Source organism: Chaetodon auriga, chromosome 8 (assembly GCF_051107435.1).
Source record: "Chaetodon auriga isolate fChaAug3 chromosome 8, fChaAug3.hap1, whole genome shotgun sequence".
NCBI lineage: Eukaryota > Metazoa > Chordata > Actinopteri > Chaetodontiformes > Chaetodontidae > Chaetodon > Chaetodon auriga.
The window spans coordinates 4784218-4808971 of NC_135081.1; the positions used below are offsets into that span (position 1 = coordinate 4784218).

At 42.5% G+C, this 24754-nt stretch overlaps 1 protein-coding gene across 3 annotated transcripts in view; it reads right to left on the reverse strand.

Annotated features, from left to right (window-relative positions):
* Positions 1-230: 230 nt before the first annotated feature.
* snrka (SNF related kinase a) overlaps positions 231-24754 on the reverse strand; it is a 48939-nt gene continuing 24415 nt past the window's right edge. For all 3 annotated transcript variants that reach the window (XM_076737166.1, XM_076737167.1, XM_076737168.1), the window contains exons 4-8: positions 17164-17376; positions 12006-12140; positions 7450-7648; positions 7158-7267; positions 231-6406 (exon numbers count right to left, since the gene is read on the reverse strand). In XM_076737166.1, coding sequence (XP_076593281.1) covers positions 5233-6406; positions 7158-7267; positions 7450-7648; positions 12006-12140; positions 17164-17376 — 1831 coding nt within the window. In that variant the 3' untranslated portion in view covers positions 231-5232. The remainder of the gene's footprint in view (positions 6407-7157; positions 7268-7449; positions 7649-12005; positions 12141-17163; positions 17377-24754) is intronic.

Consider the following 24754-nt stretch of genomic DNA (forward strand, 5'->3'; position numbering starts at 1 on the left):
GCTGATGGCAATGTTGTTAGTTTTGCAGGCGTTCGGTTAAAATTTTGACCACATGATGGTGCTAAGTGAGGAGTTCAGGGATCACCAAGGCTATTAGGATTCATCCACACCGCTGACATGGCTAAAACTCAGTTACTTTACTTCGGTCATGGAGAATACGTTCAGCACTAGAGGCTCATTCGTCTCACCCAGATGGAGAAAAGCCAAAGAAAGACCCAAAAGACCACACATATGAGACAGTATTCCACATTTTATTTTTGGATATTACCATAGCTATATGTAACTTCTGACAACAGGTATCAACTACAGAATAATACACTGAATATTTCTGTCAGTTCCATCTTCTTCTTCTTTTTTTTGTTTTCTTCTTCTGTTGTTTTTTGGTCCAGTAACATTTCTGTGGCTGATTCTCTCTGCTCTGTGTCATTGAATGTCAAACACTGAAACACATGCACATCATTCACCTGGATACAGCTGAGTAAGACAACAGTCAAAGAGACCTGACAGTATGAATAGAATCGTGTCGTTTTTCTCACACGGCTTTATTTTTAGCTGAGACACCCATACAGTATTACTATTATCATAAGGCTAAATTACTGTACAGCTATGCACCAAAGGGTTCACTCTGCTGTTCTAGATAAAGAGCACCATATTTACAACTTTATTTACATTTGGTTTTTAAAAGAAAACTCAGACAACAACCAAAGAGAGAAAAAAAAATATTTAAAACATAGCTTTTTTTTTCATGTGAGTCCAATGTGGCCGTTGTAAGGCTGCACAAGTTTGGAATTTAAAAAATGAAACTAATGAAAATGTTTCTGTACAGATAGCTGCAACACACAGTATAGCTTATTGCGAATGCCCTTAAAGAATTTCCCCATTTCCCCTGTCCTGTCTTTCATTTGTTCATCTCTTGGCCAGTTCCTGTAAAGCTCGTGAGTCACGAGCTTTTCCTCCTGCACAGGTGAGGTCATTTGATTTACCTGGCGGACACACTATTCCTCTAACCAAAGAGACTGCGCGCAGGCCCCTGTTGACATTTTCAAACAGCAGATCCCTCAGAAAATGTACAAGTTTTAAAAATAAACTTTACTTTTCAACATAATGTATATACATACTTGATACACGAGTCAACACGCTGCACCCACACGTACAGTAAGGTTTGGGTGACATGTGGGTGCAGGCGGGACTACAAGAAGCCAGCAGAGGTAAAAACAGAACAGACCACTTGGGTATTGGTAGTGTGTTTGTTCCACAGAGAGCCTGACACAACTAATGTTCTCTACCAGCAACTACAGCAACACATTAAAATATGAATTAAAAAAATAAGAATACCTCATTTTAAATAGATGGTCAGCAGTAACATTTCCAAACACGTTGGTGATTAGCATTATCTTGCTACAGTATCAATATTATCACCTGTTTGCTGCCACAGAGGAGTGCACATGCTAACAAACCACCAGCTTTTCTCTTAATGTCCCAATGATTAAGCTAAAACTGTGTTGCCTCTACAGAGAGACATTTGTCCAAATTTAAAGGGGTTTTGACAGATAACATGTGAATGCATGGAGTTGAATTCATTTTAGTAGAAATCATTTGTAAAAAACTATAAAAACAACAGAAAACAGATTGTCTGAGTGCAATATGGAGTCCAGACTGGAGCTTAAATGAAAACCTTGACAGAAGTAGTCAAAGATGCCTGCATGGGTTCATATACACGTAATCCACTTTATAATCCAGCTGCTAGCTAACATTCAGAGGGGAGCAGAGGTGAGCGGTGAAGGAAGGAGGGGAGGAAGGACGCTGTTGGCAGGAGTGTTTCTGCGGTCTGTGTTAACATGGAGAGCTACTCTTTCCTCCTGTCAGCTGCCTGTGACAGTGACCCTCTCAACGGCTCCGCACGACAAGCACCTGCTGCCAGCTACGACTGCATCAGGGCTACTGTTAGGAGGGAAGAGCTTTCCAGACATTTCAAGGATGCAAATGTAATATTTAGAGAAAGCAAGGCATGGTGTTTTGAGAATAAAGTTGTAATTAAAAATAATATTTTGGAATATTCGAAGAATAAAGTCAAGTTTCCAACGAGTTATTCAGGAGAGCAGCTATGATATTACTGAAGAAAGACATTATGCTAACCATAAAATTTAGAATTTTCGAAGAAAAAGTCAAATTAGTGGAATAAAGTCAGAACTTTACAGGAGACAGTATTAAGAGAAATTTTTGAAATTTCAGAAAACTGAAATGTGACTTTTCTTTCAAAAATTGCAACTTTAACTTGAACTGGGGTGGAAGGTATGTACAGCATGAATGTTGACGACACCGTGCTGACCGACAGAACTCTCACTCTGCTTAACAAAAGACAACAACAAAAAAAAAAAAGTCCCAAGAGCATAAGACTGTATAAAAGTGGACGTAGTTGCTGTGAAGTTTGCTTGTGGACCACTGTTGTAAAGCCTTGAGTTTGGCATTTTGGCCATCGCCATCTTAGTTTTTAAGCATGAGGAGAAAGTGGAGCTGGGGAGGAGCAAGAGGTGGATCTGACTGAGCTAACCACGAAACGACAATGAAACACAAAGAGGGATTTGTCCATATTAAAGGTTTCTGGTAGGTGACAATTCATTAAACACGGTGAAATCATGTTTTTACTGTTTTGCTAGGGATTGGCATCTCAACATGCTGTTTGTTCGAGAGCCAGCAGAGGAGGCTGCAACCTGACTGCAAAAAAGGTTGGATGCTGCTAAAAACATAAATAAAACAAAATGGGATTATTTCCCTTTTGATCTTTGATGTGTGACCCCATCAACTACACTGATTTTTGTAAATATGTGCTTATTCTGAATTTGATGCAGTTGGGATGGGAGCAACTACAGACTGGGAAAGTAGTGGAAGGCTCCAAAAACACCTGTTTGGAACATTCCACAGGTAAACAGGTTCATTGGCAACAGGTGAGAGTATCATGATTGGGTATGAAAGGGGCATCCTCGATAGGCTCAGACATCACAAGCAAGGATGGAGAGAGGTTCACCACTTTGTGAACACATGATTGGATGATGGATATTAATACATGGAGTCATGTAGTTTATGTTTTACACAACTTCTTTGAGATCTGTGTTGTAGCTCATTTAGACGACATTAACACTGTTTTGGATTCATGTGTATTCTCCCAGTTCAACACTATGTGAGTGTGTTACCATGAACGTTCTTTGGTTAAGTGTTTGTAGGCTGTTGTTTGCAGATCCTGTTCATTTTATTGTGGATGGTGGGTGTCAGAAACATCTGTTGGAATGAATCTCTCGCTCCCTTTCAGAAAAAAGTCATGTTATTGGGTGCTGGGAACCATCATGGCATATTCACTGACACAATGCCACAGATGTGAGTAACAGTTACTTTTCTATTTAAGACAGTCCAGCAGAATGCTGAGGTCATAATAATTTATGTGGAGCTCATCTACGGTGCTGTTTCTTTTGTCTTTTTCTCATTCCACATTTCTCACTATACAACATTTTTTCCATGCAGCCATTGGCTCAATCATGGAGGTCAGCTACGACCAGCGTGGGGCTGTGAGAGCTTCAGAAACCATGGGGAGCAACTGTGGTCTTGATGGTATCTATGTCTCAGCTCACAGTGTCATGTCTTATGTTGTATTATTTTTGTTAATACAGTATATATATATATTACACACTTGTGGCCATAACACTGTTCAGTCTGACCTGCTATGCTCCTCCTCATTCCTTACACCCTCTACTACATGCTCAACTCTAGATTTAGAGTTTCCTGAAAAGCACTGAAACACTGCAAAGACTAATTCACTGAGGTGTGGAGGCCTATGGGAAATTTTGAAAAAAAATCACGAGATGAAAACACAATGAAAGGGTTGAAGGTCTAAGATGAAAACACGAACACCACCCAAAAACAAGCCAACATCATCCTGCAGTAAAGAAGACTTTAAACTAGTGAGCGAGAGCCTAAACTCATGAGGGAAATGTTTACTGAGGTAATAAATCAAGTGAGAAGTAGCCTCATTTTCTCAGACTTCGATACAATCAGACTTCGTTTTGCAACCAGTGGAGCCGCCCCCTGCTGTCCATTAGAAAGAATGCAGGTTTAAGGCACTTGTGTGTTGACTTCACTTTTCAGGCTACGTCCACTTCTGTTATACACCCTACCCGCGAACTGTCTGGAAAACGTGAGGCCGTGCTGCTTTGTTTGAAACAGAGGAATGGATGCACACAACGAAGAGGGCGAGCAGTTCATGTCCATTACATGGATGTGGTCAGAACGAGCCAGACAACGAGTTGCACGGGGTGCTGACGCAAGCAATCGCCTCAATGAAAACATGTTCTGGATATGAGAAAAGCAAAATAATGTGTCCTCTGCAAATGGCAAGTACATCATTGAGCAGCGGTAGGAAAAAATCTGGCTGATGGAAGTTACTTGAGAAAACGACTTGTATTTTTTCAGTTCTGCACAGTAAATGTTTAGAAAATGTCTCTGTACTGCATGAAATCTGTCCAAGAGAACGATAACAGCTGCCATGCAGATGCCGTACGAGTGCTTCACCCCGCTGTCTTGAAATTTTAAGCTAAACTAATATCCTGTCATACACACTGCTGTCAGATATTTTAGGCCAGCCCTGTTTGAATTTTGCAAAATTACAACTTCATCTCAAAATCTAAAAAAAAATTCTCAAAATGTTTTCATTTTTTGACATTGTCTTCCTACACAGTGCTACACTTAGCTAAAAAAAAGTGTTCTTCTACCACTCCATATGCAGTTACCATAAAATCACACCTCAAATGTTGTAATACCGGCAAACTGTTATCAAGATTGTTAGTTCCACTAATCTGAAAGACAGCTGGGGAACGTAAAACAAGGATGAAATGAAAAACGTACTAAACACAGTCATCAGCGTTAAAAACAACCAGCAACAATATGCACCACAGACATATGGACAGTAAGCAGAGCACAGGACAAAGAAAACAAAGCGACTGTAAGGTGCTGAGAGCTAAGACAACAGCAGAAGGCAGGTGCGCTGACGGTGAGCTGATGTGAGGTCAGCTATCTGCTACAGCTACAAGACAAGATTACAAGGCTCAAACTAACGATCTGAAGAGGGTGACGTGTGCAGAGGGACTGAGAGGAAAGGTGGAGAGGTGAACGTGGAGAGAGCAGGTTGGTTTTCAGCTGGTTGTGGTGGGTGAGGGTTGGTGGTCCGCAGAGGGTCAGAGGGCTTCAGATGACCTGGCAGCAGCTGGCTGGAGCTGAGGTACAGAGCAGGCCATCCCCGGAGCCTCCGCCCCGCTGGATGTTGACAGAGATGGTCTTCTCACACAGAGGTAGTTGAAGCACGCCGTTTTTCAAAGCGCTCAGGTTGCTGTGAGCGTCCCTGCTGCCCGGCCCCGCCTGCAGGCCGGGGGGGCCGTGCGCCACTGTTTTGCGGTGGTGGTGCTGCGCGGCGTGGGTGCGAGGCAGAGCGGTGGTGGGGAGGGTGATGGTGTCCAGGCTCCCAGTGGAGCCGATGCACATCCTCCAGGCCGATTTCTCCTGGATTTTCACGCTCCCTCCTGAGAGGTTGCGAGGGTCTATGATGATCTTTCCCCCTCCTCCTCCCCCTCGACCCCCGCGCCCTCCGCGATGGTGCTGCAGCTGGGAGCTGAGGCACAGGCTCATCAGCTTCAGGCTCTCCACCAGCTCGGTGCCGCGGCTGGCCGTGCGGGACGAGCGGGGCAGAGAGCTGAGGGAGGGGTTAGTCGTGCTACTGTTGTTACAACAACTGGAGGGGCTGTCTTGTCCTTTGTTACCCCCTCCTCCTCCCCCACTTCCCCCTCCACCACCGCCACCCCCTCCTCCTCCATTCCCACCTCCTCCAGGAGGACTCCCTCTGTCTGGCCCAGAGGTTCCGCCTCCCTCTCCAGGAGGTTTACTCTGGCCTGAGCTGCTGCCTCCCCCGTTGCCCCCTGAGCTGCCTGGCGGCCCCTCGCTGCTGTCCCTTCTGTTCCAGCCATAACTGAAGCCCGAGTCTTTATCCAGACGCCTCCTGTGGCTCTCTGAGTCATCATCGCTCGTCTCAGAGCTTGAACATGATGACCCCCTGCCCTGGCTCTTGCGCCGATGGTAGCGCTTCTGCGTGGACCCCGGGGATGAGGCGGAGGCGGCCCCAGAGCTTAGGTTGGCAGCGTTTCCGGCCATGTTCATCTTGAGACGGCTGAGTTTGGGCGGCAGGCCCTCGTCCATGTCAAAGTCGTCGTCCGACTCCCCCTCCTCCTCGAAGATCTGGTTGAGCACCGGTGCACTCTTCCTGGAGGTGAGGCGGTTGGTGATGGAGGGGGGCTTACGGCGCAGGATCACCTGGGTCGGGAGAGGAGACGGGTCCTGCTCTTCCTCCTCCTCCTCATCCTCTTCCACCCTGAGAAACATGAGACATGATTGATTTGACTTGTTTTGGCAGATTCGAACAGGATCACAATCCAACACTATGCTGGACTATTTGGATTTCAAGCAGATTGTTTTGATGATCCATCTATCTTCTATCTTATTCTATCCACATTCTTATTTTCTTCATAATCAATGCAAAATCACAGTAACTGTGAAATGTAACAATCATAGTCTCTAAGGACCCAAGGTAGTGTTTTAGAAATTAGTTTTGTATGAATAACAGTCCAAAATCCCAAAGATATTCAGTTTACAAGACATAAAACAAAGAGAAGTGGCAAATCTTTATATTCGAGAAGCTGGAACCAGAGAATATTTGGCATTTTTTCCCTTGGAAAATTATTATTTTTCAAATAGGCAAATGCTACTCTGGTTCCACACCCTGTCATTGATGGTTTTTTCTGCTTTATTTGATATTGAGTGCTAGTGTGAGAGAGAGCGAGAGAGAGAGAGAGAGAGAGAGAGAGAGAGAGAGAGAGAGAGAGAGAGAGAGAGAGAGAGAGAGAGAGAGAGAGAGAGGTAAGGCAGAGGAGAGTGAGGGGATGACATCGGCCTGGAATCAAACCCGGCCTGCTGTGGTGGGCTCAGCCTTGATAAGTGGTACGTACTCCACCATGTGAGCTGCCGGGGTGCCCCTGATTTACTTTGTTATTTCTTTCAGTGATAATGGTTGTGAATATATATATTCCACTAAAGAACTTCTGAAAACTGAATTGTTGTCAGACCTGAATAGGCAGGTTCGCTGCTTGGCTGCTGCTGAGGTGGATGGCGTGGGGGCCCTGATGGTCCCAGAAACTGACCCAGGAGCAGGGCCAGAGGTGGCAGCACAGGCTCCCTGGAATGAGATGGTAATGAAAAAAAGAGCAGCTACATGCAACAGAATAAATGAAATGACAGTGCCAAGAACCCAGCGCATCCTGCTGCAGAATCCCAATCATGCATGAATGTACTTCAGGCTGTCCCTGAAAAAAACTGAAACAGAGCAAAACAAATAAAGCGTGATGAAGATGAGCGTACCTGTGCTGTCGGTCCTGGAGAGTCGGTCACTGTTTCCTCTCGTCGGCCCAGCTCCAGCAAGCCTTTGGAGCGATGTCCGTTGAGCAGGTTTTCTGCGCTGCGAGCGGGGGACTGAGGGCCTCCAGCATGGGAGATAGAGGACGCTGCCAGGCTGTCCTCTATGTCCTGATGCATGTCAACTCTGGTGGGCCACGACTGCCTGTAAAGATAAGACAGAGGGCACTCAACTCCAAGTTTAATATTTTCATCCATTTTCAAGTTTTCTCAGGTCTTTGAGGATTTAAAGGCCTCCATTTGCTTTGGCAGCAAACTTTAAACAGAAGATTTATAGTAAATTTCTTCCCTCCTCAAGTGACTTGTTATCAGCTAGTGAAAACCTTCTCCCAGTTACGCGCAGTAGATTATACAGACAAATATAGACAATTTGCAAGGGAGTGGAAAGGGGAGGGAGAGAACCTACAACTTCAAAGATGCTGTATATAAGTTGTTCCACTATGCAAATGTCATGCTGCATTCTCTCTGACCTGAGTGAGATGAATAAATCCACATCCTCTGGGGGGGGGGGACATCACTGCACTCTACCTTGTTTGTGGAAATCAGGACTCTTTACCCAATCAGCCCAGCGGAAGTGACTGATTACAGGTCATTTCTGTAAATGCTGTGCTCAATTCAGTGTTTGTCATTGTCTAATAGCGCCGCCACACAAAGGCCACACTCTGTATTTGTTTTCAGTTAGCTAAACCACAGCTCCTCCATTCACAACAGTGACTGATGCACCAATGAAACACAGTCTGCCTCGACCTGGAAGAAAGGTAGAAAGGCAGCAGAAAGGAGTTTGTAAAGCCGATTAGACAGAGTCATGGGGGGGGGCTGTGAATGTGAGCGGCTGTAAAAGCTGAATATAGTGTTATCCTGTGTGCTGAAACCCAGCAGCTGACAGGCAGAAGCATTTCTCTAAACAACATTTCACAAAGTGTGTCAGCTTATGGGACAATCGTCACTTGTCGTTCCTCATTACATAACCACAGATACAGCCACTGTGTACAATGCCTCTGTTTACTGTTTGAACTGCACTGACACGACTGTCATCACTTGCACGGCACCTTGCACACAGGTGACAGGATGGCTGTTGTGGTGCAGACAGTTACCATAGCTACCACCGCATTCATGCCTACAGTGTATTTGTCTGCTTTCAATTAGCACTGAATAATTGCAGGTTCTGTTGTGGCTGTAGGGGAAAGGAGGGTCAGTGCTGGAATATATTAGCCCTGCTGTTCATGTTTGCTCTGAAGTTTTAGCTGGGGGCAGCTTTGTGCCAGTAATAGGTCTCTGTGAGAAAGTGGCTGTATCCAACTAGAAAGAAAGTCATCTCTGCATGTCTGTAAGTCTGTCCTTCGATTTTCTCGACAATCGTACATCTGATCAACTTCACACTTGGCTGGTGTGAAACATAAAAAAGAAACACTGGCCTGCATGTGCGAGTTTAAACAACAGCTGGGGACTAAAATACACCCAGAGCCATGTAGAGTGAGGGTTGAGGTTAGCGCTCTCTCTCAGTGACGCTGCTTAGACCTAACTGGGCGTCGGCTACTTTGAGTTTTAATGTTAATGTTTTGATAACCTGATGCAGTGGTTAATGTTATTAGGCTAACATTAGAAAGCTACCGTCAATGAATAGTCAGCCTATCCTTCCTAACACTCTGGGAAGCAGCTATAACTCGAGCTAGCTGGCTAGCTTCAGCATGAATTCATGAATTATAATGATATCACGGTAAAGATTTCATTCTGGATGAAAACCTCAGAGCAGTAAGTGGCCGGGCTTTTCTTTCAAATGCTGATCATGTTAGTCTACAATCAAAGTTTTTACTGTGTATTCTGACACATTCAATACAAAAAACTAGGGTGTGTGCAGTACGTCTTTGGCCTACATTCAGTCATTTTAACGTCATTTCCCAAATAATGACGATGATTATTATTAATAATTTTGGTGTGGCTCATGTTTTGGGAACACCTCAAACTGTCTAAAACTAGTGGCGTATGTAATGTTGCTCAAACTGCTGTGTCTAGAACTGTGGGGGCTCTCCATCTTTGCAGGGTGATGATACTGAGAAAATTGCAAACAGCAATACCAGAGACCACGTAGTGAGTTAGGCATTTGTGTAAAAACACAAAGAAACAACAGCAAAGAAACTACGGGACTGGTAATCGTACTGAAATACGTATCTGCATTAAGTGTTTAAGTGAAAGTAATCTGTGTGGGATACAGTTCTACATCTTGGCAGACTCTTTCCTGGAAGGTGTGTGTTGACAGGAAAGAAGTGAAACACAGAATGAGACTGAGCGATCACCTGACAGCACACAGGAGTCAGAACAAAATCACAACGAAAGACATTGCTGTTTGCTCAACACACGAATGCACTCTCACTGACTGGAGCTCACAATTGCATGGAAAGTATGTCTTACAAACACAGGCAAATATCTAAGATTACATCCACATTAGGACACTAGTACTGCATTCAGACTGTAGAGAAATGCAGAAAGAAAACTTGAATTGAATCTATGGAATCTATTCTTCTTCATCGTTCAGTCGAAAAAAAAAGTTATGGATTCCAGCAATGAGCCTGTCAGGAGTGAAGCAGAAGTTGTTGCAGGCTAAACAGCCATTCTGTTGTATCTTCTATGCTGCAAAAACATCTGAGGACTTTAACATAAATATAGATGAATGATAACACCTCCGCTGTGTGTTTGGCTGTACTAACATTTCAAATCATGATCACATCTTGTCTATGCTGGCCAAGCATGAAGAGCAGCCATCCACACTCCAGCAAGACTACACTCACCCTGTACTGCATTCTTTTTAAGTCTCCAAATACCCGAAATGCTACCTTTGTATGGACTGAAGGTCAAGATGGAGAGGAAAAGAGACAACTTCAGCAGCTTAGATTGGACATGGCCTCACACACGTTCCTTATCCAGAGGAAGAGACACAACTTGTGTTTAAGCCTTTTTTTAACAACCAGTTTAAAATCCAGTTATGGGGATGTGGGCATGTTAGTGCACAGTTGTGTGTATGTGTGTGTGTGTGTGTGTGTGTGTGTGTGTGTGTGTGTGTGTGTGTGTGTGTGTGTGTGTGTGTGTGTGTCAAGAAGCCTGGCAGTGAAACAGCCCCTGATATGTGGGTCAGTCTGAGCCAATCAGCAGAGGTCCCCCCTTAAACATATTAGTCACTATCTTCTGGACAGGGATCACAGCACAGGAAGCTAAACTGTCATGCTGCCAGCGCTCAGTAACACCAGGCTACAGGGCCACGGCTCCACTACTGAGGGAACAGGGTGAAGTGAAGAAGCGCCATCACATCAAGCACTTTATAAAGGATAAAGGAGGTGGGCATGGTCATACGCCTCAATTCTTTAGACATCAGGAAGGTACAAACACTCTGATGTCACAGAGCAATGCAGTCCAGGTGGCCTTAGAGGCCATCAGCTAACTCGCAGTGTTTGTGCGATGTACATGCAGTCTGTGGAAAATATAATGACTCATGTTTCCTCTTATGTTTTGTCTTGTGTCTGAGATGAGGAGTACTTGTGTTATCATCACTAAGTACTCTCTAATATCTGTATAACCCGACTTAACCCTCAAGCCCTTCTATTCCAGAAGGATTTCAAGAACAGAGATGCAGTAAAAATAAATCTTGGATGTAAAAAATGGTTGCCTTCATGCTTTAAATTGGCTTATTAAAGGATTTTTTAGACTTAAAGCACCCTCTGTAAAGCAGGAGGAGGAATGTGGAGGGAGATGTGCCAGTGTTTCACAACCACAGCTGTCCCTGCTTAAGCCTCCTCACTGCTCTCTTCCTTATTTGTTCCTCTCCTCTCTCGCTCTTCCTTTTATAACTGTGCACCATCCAGCTCTCCTCTTCCTTTTAAAAGGAACAATGCTGGCAAGGAAGCAAAGAGGAAATACTTAAGACAGCTGAAGGGATAAACTGCCATATATTTTCTTCGTTTTTACCATTATAATGACAGACTGACGTGGAGCTTTCATCACTTACCTCATCAGTAAACAGGAAGAATGTAAAACCTTCCTGCGACTTAGAATAATGATGGGAAATCGAAGAGACTAAGGCCCTGATTGAGAATACTGTAAGGAATCTGTTTGTAGTTGAATCTATTTCCTCTGCTCCATCTCCCCTGAGCCCAGCAGGTCGAGGCCCAGTGAACCCAGAAATGGAAATGAAACCTTTGGAGATGTAACCCAGCCTTAAGTAACTGAGGCTGGGCTCTGCACAGTGGAGCCAGGAGGGCTGCAGCGTGAGGCGGTGAAGCGAGAAAGGTAAATTACCCTCTTTGTGGCTCATACCATGACTCAGATAGTCATTATGATGATGAGCAGTGATATTTCTTACTCACGCTCTTCACTTGTTCGCTATAAAAAAAGAACTGTGCACAGGCCACAGCATGGCAGAGGTCCCTCTATCACTTCAAACAGAAGCTATCATGGTGATGTTTTCATGCTTGCTGTGTCACTGCATCTGGTTATTGCTCTCAGTGTTTTACCTGAACTGTGCCTTGATGTTGCTGGGGCTGGAGGAGCGGGTCTGGACCTCCTTCTCCTGCTTCTCCCTCAGGATCCTCTCTGCTAGCAGGTAGTATGTGGCTGTGATGTGGTTGTATTTGTTGGTCTCCAGGGCTCTGAAATAACATCGTCACATTAGGGACATGCTGAAATGGAAAGCATGCTGTGAGTTAAAGACAATAATAAAGAATGATTACTTTCTAAGTATAATCCAAAACAACTGAACAAAATTATGTGACATTGTGTGTTTCCAGGAAATCAGTCAACACTAATTGTAAAATGTCAAAATTATTAATTTGCCCAATACCACAGCAAAAGATTAATGGCTGATTGGTTGAATTTGACAATTTCTACATCTGTGTAGGACTGCAACTAATGAATATTTTTATTATTGATTCATCTGCTGATTGTTTTTGTGATTAATCGAGTAACTGTTAATTAATAGTAATGAAAAGAATGAAAAATGTCTGTTATAGTCAGTGGATATCTTCCAATGTTCTGTCCAACAGTCCAAAAACCTAATATATATCAAAGAAAAGCTTGTCACTGACAACTGTTTAGCATTTTTGCTTGAAAGATGACTTAAACAGTTATCAACTAATTGATTCATTGACGTATTGTTGCCACTCTACATCTGTCAAGCGCAGAACACACATGAAAAAACTAAAGGAAATGAATTATTATCAAGAAACTTCCAGAAGATAACAGCAGGCAGCATCCAACTGATGTACCCGGATGACATGTATTTATCTTGGGGGGAAATTCAATTATGTAGATGATCATTTTGAGTTTCAGCTTGTAGCTGATCAGACTCAGAAAAGACAGAGGAAACCCTGCAGCGATCCAAACCCCACAACAGAGAAGGACATGTTCCAGCAGCAGACAGGAAAACACATGTTGGAAACTGAGGTGGTGGACACGTGTTGTTAGGTTCCACCAAAGAACGCACAGCACAGCACAGCACAGCACAACACAACACAGCACAGCACAGCACAGCACAGCACAGCACAGCAGTGTGGTCCAGCAGGTTGTGATGCCAAATGACAGATGTGGTTTTAGGCGTCTACAATCTAACCACAATTGTTAGATGAGCAAAGCTGCACCTGCATTCCAGCAGACTCACTCACACATAACAACAAAACCATGGAGGTCCTATGCACACACAGGCCTGGAGTATTGTGTGGAAATAAGATAAAAATAATTGAATCCATTTTAAGATGCATCTGAAATGTAAACAAATGAAAACTTTCCACATGCACTGTTGTTCTGTTGACTCTTACATTCATACTTGAACAAATACTTTAATACTGGCTTTTACCTGAGAACTTCCCATATTCTCAGGGACCAAAAGGCTATTAGTTGTACTAAAAGTATCAAGCTGTTACCTGCACAAATTATCAAATTAAACCAACCATTTTTCCAACCATTACATGCACAGATACTACATATGTTAAGTTAGTGGACTAACAATGGCAGCTGAGAATACTGTAAGTCCTCACATATATGTGCTTGGGGGACTAGCTAGTAGATTGTAAAGCTAGGGAAACTGTGTATTGAAGTATGAGAGCCAATCACAAACTCCTTCTCTGTAGCTGACTGAGTACTACTGTAGTGAATGTAAACCTCCCAGACTTTTGAGAAGCAGCTCTTTGTACCACACAGTCTGTGATAGCTAGGCAAGGCCTCTGTTGTGTGACACTTCAACTGATGGAAGAGCTACTGTACCAGACAGGAGTAAAGGATGTAGGGTAAAGCAAAACTGTAATAACACAACATCTCTCTCTCTCTCTCTCTCTCATGCACACGCACACGCACACACACACACACACACACACACACACACACACACACACACACACACACGCCGGATCCATCAAAGATTGATGCTCAGTGGGGAAACCTGGCTCATAAAAACTGTAAACTACAGATGTACTATTTATCTCTCAAGCTTACACACACTGGATCACACCATCTACACAAGAAGAACACATGTATGCCCATCTGTGAGCATACAAACACACAAGCATTCACCATCAGTGCATCAGTGTGTACAAAGTAGCAGTGTTATATTAGTGTTACAGGGAAAGGAGGAAAGACAAAGACAAAAGGTGCGAATGGGGAACACTCAAAGAGGTGTGTGTACTGCACGCGCGTGCGTGTGTGTGTGTGTGTGTGTGTGTGTTTCGCTCCATCACACCATGGAGCTCCACTGAGGAAGATAAATGTGAACTGTGACACAAGGTTGACAAACAACAAGAAATCATGACTCTGCAATCAACAGCTGTTCTCTCTTTAATTCCTTTAATGTCCTCCCATGCTACTCCCTCTTTTTCAGCATGCATTTGCACACCAGGTTTCTCTCATAGCCATAGGGTAAACAGTCCATGTTTCAAGGTGACGTCTGTCGGCACACTCCAGGACACAGGTGTACTCATTTTATGGAGGTGCAAAACGGAACAGTGTGACTGCCATCAAAGTAATTGCATGTGGCTGAATGCAGGCTGTGGGGTCTAGCTTTCATTGATTAATGTGTGTGGGTGAGCATTATTTACAGTTGAATTACCAGATCATCTACTGTTCAGTGATTTTGTACAGAGATTTGAAAATAGTTGTGTTTGTGCAGGGGGGAATCTTTTTATTACATGTTTGTGTCCATCAGCTCATACTTTTGCTTGATTATTGATTGATTTAAATCTCAAAATCCATTGTGTGTTGCAAACTTGTTACTTAAGTAGACTACCGGTTAATATGTCAAAGAAACTGGATCACCGAAAACACCACTGCAAGGTGTAAATGAGGTCATGTGCAGAGCGACATTAGCACTGTGTGAAACAATGCACAGCACAGTAAGCATCTGCACAGCCTCCATCATTCAGTCTGGAATGTAAGTTGCTATTAGAGGCTCCACACATGAGGTCAAGGTAATGCCATTATGTACCTGAGGTAATAAAATGTAAGATCATTTTATATAAGGCAGCTTCATTCACAGATTATGAGCATGAAAAGGTTGTTCGTCAGCAACCTCTTCTCCATGACTAAGACCAGACGGCACCGACAATAATAAACACTAACCTCGATGCAACATGCAACATTGCTGACAAAAAAAGCAGAGACTAAAGTGTAGTTCAAGACATAAAAACTTAACCAAAATCTCTTTGTTTCCCTTGACAGGAAAGAGGAGATGAAATATCAAAGACCTTTTTTTTTCGTCCTCAATGCAGCAGTTTCGTTTCCTGTGCTGCACGAGTATCAGGACTACACCAGCACAGCACAGCCAGGACTTGATGAGCGTGCGTGTGTTATAAAACGTGTGTGCCTTGGTTGATGTTGCAAATGTCAGTTACATGCGGTGAGAAACTGCAGCAGGGCAAACTGTATGGGAAACGCTGATGTTTTCAGCTACACTGTAAGTTTATTTAAAGCACCAGCAGGAGCGTCAGTCTAAAGCTAGCGAGCTAACTAGCTAACAGTGCTGCTTTCCAGCCATAAATGTGCCACAGACTTTAAATTACACTGCTCACTGTAGACACAGATCATTTCTTCAGAAAGTTAGTAGTTCACTTTCTATATTAGATAATTATGGTAGGGTCTCTGATATAGCTTCAGCTGTACCTGAATTACAAAGTGTTTTTGCATTGTTTCCCAAATATAGGCCTAGTTACCTAGAGCATCGACGTGTGATGATCACGATTTGTGTCTAACTTTAGGAAACTTTATCTGACAGGTTTTAATTGAACTGCAATCTTAAGGAAACAACTGCAGGATCATTTTATCACACATTAAAGTACAACTTAAACACAAAAGTTAAAATCCAAAACATGGCTAATTGTATTTTTTAATTTATTTAATACAGTTTTAGCTATTACATTGAATCTATTGACATTTGTGATTGAAAAGTTCAGTTCCAGCTTTATTTAATAATTACTTTGAGTCTGATGTTGAGTTCCAGATTTAATTATGTATTTATTATTTTGACTTCTATGTTCAGTTCACCAGTTATCCAGTTTATAATTTGCTACTTCTCCCCCTCCTCAAACTATTGTAACCATTATATTGGCCTTTAAAAATCCACTGTCTGTTGACCTCTACCACACAGTGCTGTTTTCAGTCTGAACATGCTACTGGTTTTCATTAGCAGCCTGTATATGCTATGAGTCACTATACACTGGCTGTTTCTATAAAACAGAAAGGAGTTATATGGATATACTGTGTTTACCGTTACCTGGTTTAAGCACTTAGTACGTCAAGAGGATTTCAAAATGTGACAGTGGTAAGCAGTGAAAAAAATAGCATGGCTGAAAAAAATAGCACTAGAACAAACTGAAAAACAAAAAGGATTGTCTGAACACCATTAATATCGTTTTTGTAAGGCTATGGGCAACAAAATGTGATAACGTAGGTTTGATCCTGTGTCAGCTGTGGTGGAGGAGCAGGTTCAGTCTACTAGCTTTCTTTCCTTTAAAACAGGGGTCCTCAACTACCAAAGGTCCGATTTTTTCTAAATAGACACGATGGGGACCGCATTTCAAAATAAAACAACCAAAAAATTGTCCAAATTATTCTATCATTGTTTAATATTTGAACTTATAAAATTAATGTGATCTCTACTTGCCTGCATCAGTGTGAACAAACTCCAACAATCACAGAAAATCCATAATGATAACTAGATACTTAACTAGAAAATGCTCTCAGAGCTCCACAAAGGAGGCAATCAGTGTTCACAGTTCAACTACCAATGAATGAGTCCTAATCTCAACAAAACTCCTCTTCAGGATCCAAGGAAGCAAACATAAATACTCATTTTGAGACTCAATACAGCACTTGGCTAATGAAAATAAACCCAAAATGGCCAGGTCTTGGCCATTTTATTAGCAAATTCAGAATCTCCATGACGAGATTTGACTGATAAAGAAAACAACTGCAGTTCTGTTTGGGTACTTTCCATTTCAAGGTAAATGAATGAGGAAAGGCAGGTTACAACACCCTGCCTATATACAGCCAATGTTACAGAGCAATTCCAAACAAGGGTACCAACATTACATTCTTGTGCACAAGAACTGAAGCATGTCTTTGAGCTCTATAATCCAGTGTGTACACCAGAGGAAAAGACAAACATAAACACACATGAAAACGACTTACTCGACTATGGCCTCTCGGTCTGCGATGTCTCCGAGCACCATGCGCTGGATGATGCTGTTGTGTTCTTCCTCTGACAGGTTCTTGTGGGAGACCAAGGGAGTGTTGTACTTGGTGGCTGGGGACGGGTCGACCCCCTGCAGCCAGGCATGGCTCTCGATCTCCTCCAGGGATGCCCGTCGCTTGGGATCCCTCTGAAGCATACGGTCTATGAGACTGAAGCCAGGAGGGACAGGAACAGAGGAGGGATAAAACAGAGAGAGCACAAACTTATAATTAATCTGATTCTATAAGTCGCAGGAGTACTGCAAAATGATTACACATTATCAGTTTTATGTGGTCTACATTAGCCCAATTGGACATTTTGTTCTGGCTGATGCTGTTACTTTGCAGCTTGATTAATGATCCTGAGTATTTGGCCTGCTTCGGAGTGTAAAAGAGTTGGACAAGGGTGTTCTGTTCAAAGTGAGGACACATTAGATGAGTGGCTTCAGGAGAACTATGTAGCTGCTCCTGGGTCTTGAAGACCCCATTCGCATGCTTGGGAAGTACTGGCTGACTGCTTCCCAGGTGCTTGAAGGTCTCCACCTGCTCCACCACCTGCCCCTTCAGCCTGAGGGATAAGACCCATCAGGATCCATGTTGTCAGAACTATTGATGAGTGACTTCTCCGCTTCTCACAACATTCGGCCTGTCACATCACTATTACCCTGCTTGTGTTGAATTGTGCCTTCACTTTGTTTTTGTAGTGGAGTCTGATCACTTTGGTGTCTGGTCAGACTTTCATGCAGGTAAAATGAAATAAAGCAACTGTTTTGATGTCACTCATTCATTGCTGCTGTAAGGACAAGGGAATGAGCACCTCTGCCCTTCAGAGTAAACCAAAGATTTTCATTTCTAAATAAGCATAGAGTACTGTTACCCACAGGCCCTAAATGACAGTCATTCACTATACAATGGCGACACTGTAAAACTGAAGTGTCCACTGTCTGATTCCTTCTTGATTGTCAATTCAAAACAGTGCTGCTGTGAAAATGTTGCTTTTATTCTGAAGGATTTAGACCACAAGTTTTGTTGTTGTTGCTGGGGGAAAATGTGGAACACATATCAAAACCACAAGGACTTCAATATCTGATGCTCTGTGGGGACAGTCGAAAGGTTTCTTCTATATCTGATTCCAGCCTTTATTCTGGAACATCTTCCATACTAATATTACATAGATTCTTAACTATTAACGTTTGTTCTCTTCTCTTTGTTCATCAAGCAGTCTGTTAAAAACTTCCTCCTTTCTCAATTTGCACAATAGCTCATTTTAACAGCGTTTTCCATGCCTTTCTATTGTGTGAGTGCACAATGGCAGATGCTGAAGGTTACCTGTTTACCACACTGTAGTGACTTTGTCTATGGTCTATTGTCTTTGTCTAGTCGTCTTTTTAACTGGTGAAAGTGACGAGTTGTGGCAGAGCAAGTGTAGAGTCAGTGCGCTGCAGCACTGTCAGGCTGATGTGGACAAAACACAGCAGAGTATCGGGCAAAGAATAGATTGGATTGAGATCAGCTTTATTTTTGAACTAATGCTGATCCATCAAAATATGGCTGGCTGGGACATCAGTAGTAAATACCCTGCTTCAATTGAAAAGATGAAGTGACAAATGTTCTACAGCCCTGACAATCATTTTTAAGAGGCTCAGTAAATCTGCCACCAGTCTCCCGGGATGGCCAACGTTTCAGCTGTCTGCCGAAGCAGGACTTACTGTCTGAGTACAATCCAACCTGTTTGTTGGTACGTCGAGGAAGAGCAGATGGAGGCACTGATTATATATATATATGGTGTATAATGTACAGTGACAGACTGTGCCAGACATAGGCTTTGACAGAGCTGGGGACATGAAACTACAGCTGTTCAGCTGGTAGCTTAAATTCCACACAAATGACACTGTTGAAAGCTGAGATTGCAATTTAATAGGATTAAGTGGGATATGAAATCTAGTGAAAAGACAGAAATGCATCATGCATCCAGAAGTAAACTATCTATGTCATATGCATAATAAAGCAGAATAATAGGCATTAATCTGAGGTTTTGCAGATGACACAGAATGACAAAGGAGAAAAAGGAAATATTGTGTGACAAGAACACAGCGACCTAGTACATGCAGTAGGTGCTGTCTCCATTTGACCACATATATGGAGCTGGAATTATACCACAGGCAAACGGCCAGTGGCGTGGATTCCCCAGGGTGTGGCCATAATCCTCCTACGACCACGGCCAGTGTGGCATGCCCTGTCTTAAACTGGCCATTGAACCCTTAAAATAGTTGTGGATTTCCTCACTCAAAGTTACATGCAACGCAGCAAGTAAGAAAGTGATGTTTCCCAGTGCCTCCATCATCACACTGGACATCAACAGAGGTGCCTCCCAATCCTTTAACATTAACAGCTAAGCCACCAGCTATCAGTTAATGTTATGTGATAAGCTCAAGCAGCTAAACAATATATGGTGTGAGTATTAACACGTGTGCATACAAGCATACTGACATGAAAACATGGGAAAACAGGGTTCATAAACACAGACAATATTTTACCAGAATTTCTCCAATTTGTCTGGGACACTGAATTCTTCTAGGACACGTGAACCAGCACCAAGTTTTCTAATGGAAACTCAAGACATAAAGCTCAAAAACAAGCATCGCTTCCTGACACAGGTCTTGTGACAACTGCACACAAACACACCCATCTACCTACATATTTACACATATAAAGCAGAAACACGCACACCAAGCTGGAGCATTTCGACTCATTTTGCTGTAATGAATTCATGCTTTCCAACTTTCCAATCCCGAGTGTATTTGTGCAAAAGTGTGAGCAGACCATGGGATCGAGGCTACAGGCTAACAGACTGGGCAGAGCTGTGCTGGGCTGTCTGTCAGTCATGCTGGGGATTAGTCAGAGCGAGCCAGGCTCCCTGAGGACTGCAACCAGCAGCAGCAGTAACAGCAGGAGGTGGAGGGGAGACAGAGGTGGCAGGGGAGGTCCAACTATCTGCACACTGCCAGCACAGTGATAGCAACTGCTAAGTTCAAGAGCCACACATACAGACATCATTATATATTTAGACATATTTGAAGCAGTATATTGAGATGCACTTTATAGCACCGATATACCACATTCATAACCCTGTGAAATCATTAAAATTTTTTCCCAAATTCTGTTTGTTTTCATTTTTCTGAATTCTGAAATTCTGAATTCTGTGTGTGTATGTGTATGTGTTTGTTTGTGCGATACACCAAAACATAGCAGCATAGTTCATCTTTGTGTTTATTTGGTGTAGATGTAGTGAAAAAACAAAACACTACTAATGGAGGGAAACCCCTGATTTTTATAAACTGAAGTTGCAGTTTTGCAATTTCTTTGAGATCCAGCGTTTTACACTTTTTATTAACAAATTCCATGATTCCGTCCCTGTTTTCTGCATTGTGGAAATCACAGGGCCCTGCTAATATTAGAACTTTCATCTTCAGTGACTTCTGCAGTGGTAACTACTGCAATGAAAGTAGCAGAAACACAAAGCAGAGGATGAGGAGAAGGAAGTGAACTAACACATCATTTAAAAGTAAAGGTCTCTGATGGTACATGTCTGAATGTGAAGAATTCACAACATAACAAAAATAAAATATGAAGCACTGCACTTGTAGAATTTGTACGTGTGGACACACGCCCTGAGCCTTTTGTTTGTTTTTGTTTTGTTTTTCGTTTTTTCAGCTTGTTGGTCAGGGTCAATGCATGCTGTTGAGCTAGACTAGAATATGTTCACCCTACAATCATTTTAAAAATATAAACCTATAGTTTAAGTTAACATGCACAAAAAGGGTGATGCAAGACAGTACAACAGAGCACACAAGCATGAAAACATGACGCATTCAGCTCTACAGGAGAAGACGTGGTTTTTACTGCCTCAAAGCAAAACATGAGCACAAAAGGATCTGTGGAGGCACTGATGTTGATCAATACCTATGAATCAAATGTTATTTCAACAAGGTCTGGCCTTCAATACCCCGTTTCTAGCCAATACTCTTCAGCCAGACTCAAACGGTTGCATTTTTGTTTCTTAATAAAAATTATTATCTACAATTCCTCTGGAAAGACCAAATCAAACAAACTAGTACTGTCTGTACAGCCACAGCTTCATATACTGTAGCTGTACCACAGACTTCCATCAGTGTCTAAAGTCTTTTCAAAACACAAAGAGGTCAACTGTTGCACTAAGTGAAACACTTTCTTTGTAACAATGAACAGTCAGTGCAGTTTATTCTGAAACACCTCTGTAGCTGCACTTTCAATCTCAGGAGACAATCTCTGCGTCAGGCAGATATGAGCATGCTTGGGATGAGGTTCTATGTTTACACTGCTCAGAGAAATAACCTTCACTGCTGTGTTCATGGTGATGAAAACTTATGTCATCCAAATACAATGGCATGACTCTGATGTGTTTTTAAGTCATTACTGGATGACACTAGAGATCTATTTTACATAGCGGCCTGAGCTCTATCAGACTGTGGATGAACAAACAACAGTTGCTAGTAGAACCAAGCCATTGTTGGCTTTGGACTTTTAACAGAAATTAATGGTAAAAATGAATAAATGCCAAAAGAAAATCCTAAACCCGCTGGCAGAATTGTAGCATCAACAGTATTTATATGTACAGTGTAACAAATTTCAATTAGAGCTGTCAATGAATACTCTAAATTTGAATTTGTATTCAAATTATAAAAATATCCACACATTTGATTGAGAAAATGTATATTTCTCTAAATGCAGTGCAGTGCAGCCCTCGCCATGAAAAGACCCAAAACCTCCCAAAACCTAAGCAGGTGTGCACTTGAATGTGTATGCACAGCTTAAAGAAACAGACAGCCCACTGGTTGCCCTCTTGAACTCTCACTATGCGTGGTGCTCTAACCAACATGTGCTTCTCCACAAATGGCTGTCTTATCAATCCCTCTCTTTCTTGTTCACTTGGGACCAGAGAGAGGCTGTATAAGGCTTGTAGTCACACAGGACTACCTGCTCTTATATTTTCTTTAACGACAGGTTACACACACGCTCACACCGGTGTATAATAGCTCATGTGTGAGAGATCCCACCAACCCACAAGCCAGAGAAAGTGTTAGTGTGTGAAAGGGACTGCAAGAGAAAAACAGGCATGGATATTTTCTGTACTCCTCCAGACTCAAACAATGGAAAGCAACAGGCAACAAACTAGATAAATCCCAGTTCTGACGCATCTCAATGTCAGTGATGAGCGCGGAGCAAATACAGAAAAGGAGGCTGAGTGTTTGTACAGTAGTGACATCAAACGAAGGAACACGGTGTTCTGTTGGGTTGTGATTGGGTCAGAAACAGTCCACACATCATGCTGTGGCAAAGACAACAGCTTCAGCACATTTGTCTGTTTCTATGTTGTTGATGGGGGTTGATGGTGGCTGTGGCAGGGAGGGCTGGTGTTTGGTTGGGGTGTAAGACAAACATTTTATTTTGAGTTTAATTCCCTAGAAATTAAAATTAAGGATGACAAAAACAAACAAAGCTCAGAAGAGGGAGGGTGTAGGATTTGCAAAAGCGCACCCGTGAATAATTAATCAATTGAGGCGTGTAAATGCATTTTGGTGAATCAATAGGGACTAGAGAGCAGAAAGACAGAAGCATCTGCAAATACAGAAACAAGCTACAGACAGTAACACATGAAGAGAAACAGGCAAGACTGACTTGATCCAGTGACTTGGCACAAAAGGCAGCCAGAGAGCAGGACTGTGGACCTTGTGGGAATTGTTATCTAGAGGACAAGAGCATCCAAGTAGAGACTCACAGCAAAGCTTGATTTAATTACACCAATGTCTAAAGCAGTCTAAAGAGTCCATTTAGAGCCAAAGAAGCCAGTTCATAATTACTGGCAGATTGTCAAAGGCCACCTAGCTCCAGAAACCTGTCCCTGTGAACTCATCACTTACAAGCCCTTTGACTCATTGCTCTACTTCTTCTCCCTCTGTCAAAGGGTGCTAGAGAATATAAGCAAAGGTCAAAAACAAGCCACTTAGACAATTAACTGAATAGCTCACCTAGTGTGCAGCCACGTGTATTTTAAACAGCAGTCCACTGGCTTTGACCACACTTTGCTCTCAGTCTAAATGGAGCTACCGGCTCCACCTGCAAGCAGCTACTGTGAAAAGTATTTACCTGATGAACTTTAGACTGAAGCTGAAAAACAAATCTAGAAATTTCAATAATGTATGTGCCATGAATTGTTAAGTTTGTATTAGCTTGATGACCAACTGCAAAAATGTCCAGGGCTTCCCTGGAAAAAGATTTTTTGTGATCTCAATGGAACTAACCTGGTTAAATAAAGGCCTAATTAAAAAAATTGGTGGCATGGACGACTTAGTGTCTGAGTGTAAAAGGAAAATGGAACATCTTGTATTTGGGGATATTGTGAGTTTTAGCCAGGTGCCAAATTGAGTCGAAGGATATTACAAAAGTCAAAGTCTGTGTGTTTTGCAACAGTAATTAATATCACGATCCAAATCATATCAATAATGTTGACTAGTTACTTTTATGGAGTGCAAAGTTTGGTTGAGCAGGCACATAGAGAACAGAGAAGCGGGGTGTCCGATCCATGGAAATAGACGGCAGGCTGGTTTGTAATTAAGGATTAAATTTCACTCGTTCTGATTAACAGAGCTCAGTGGGCGGACTTGCTGCTCCACCAGAAACATCTCTGAAAGCACAGTAGAGAGGATTCTATAACAACTATTTCTGTTACTGCCACCCCGCATCCTTTGTCATTTATGACCATTTCCAGCATCTTGAAATGGTTGATAACACCATGGCCTTTCTCTAATTGACAATGTCAAGAAAACTGTGCAAAGCCACACAAATCCTACACTGTGGTAAGATGAAGCACAGCAGCAGCATCATCAGGGGCTGGGTGGAAATCCAAAATTGTGATATGGGGGGATAATTTACCAGTGAATGACACAGTAAAAATATAAGCTTGGGACTCAGCATGCAACAAACAGCTCTTCTGCTCTGAAGTCAAAGCCCATCAGATTGCTCACAGCTGCTTCAGCTTAGCACTTCAATCTAGTCAGATCTCTCCTTCGACTCAGAGGAGATAAGCGTTTATTTCCTGTGTCTAAAAATACTCTGATGTTCAGTGAGAGTGGAAATAAAAAATTGGCCTTCACAACATGCTGAGCATAGTGGCTCTGATGCCATTGCTCATGCCCATGAAAACCCACTCACTACCCATTGCGTTACTTCAAAAATGAAATGACAGTGGCTTCTTATTTCTCAAACGTCAGAGTTTTCACTTCCGACAGTTTGTCTAATCTGATCCACTTTAATATACAGGATGTGTATGACTGTCTTTCACAGTCCATTCTGCAACAGGTTCTCTGAGGCAGTGATCTAGTCAAAACCATGAATAATACTTGATACTCAAGTAAAATGTAGCCAATAAGGTTAATAGTGAATACAAAAGGGCCTGGTCTCTCATTACCCTGAAAAAGAACTCTGTGTGGACAACAGATTGGGTCAGGTT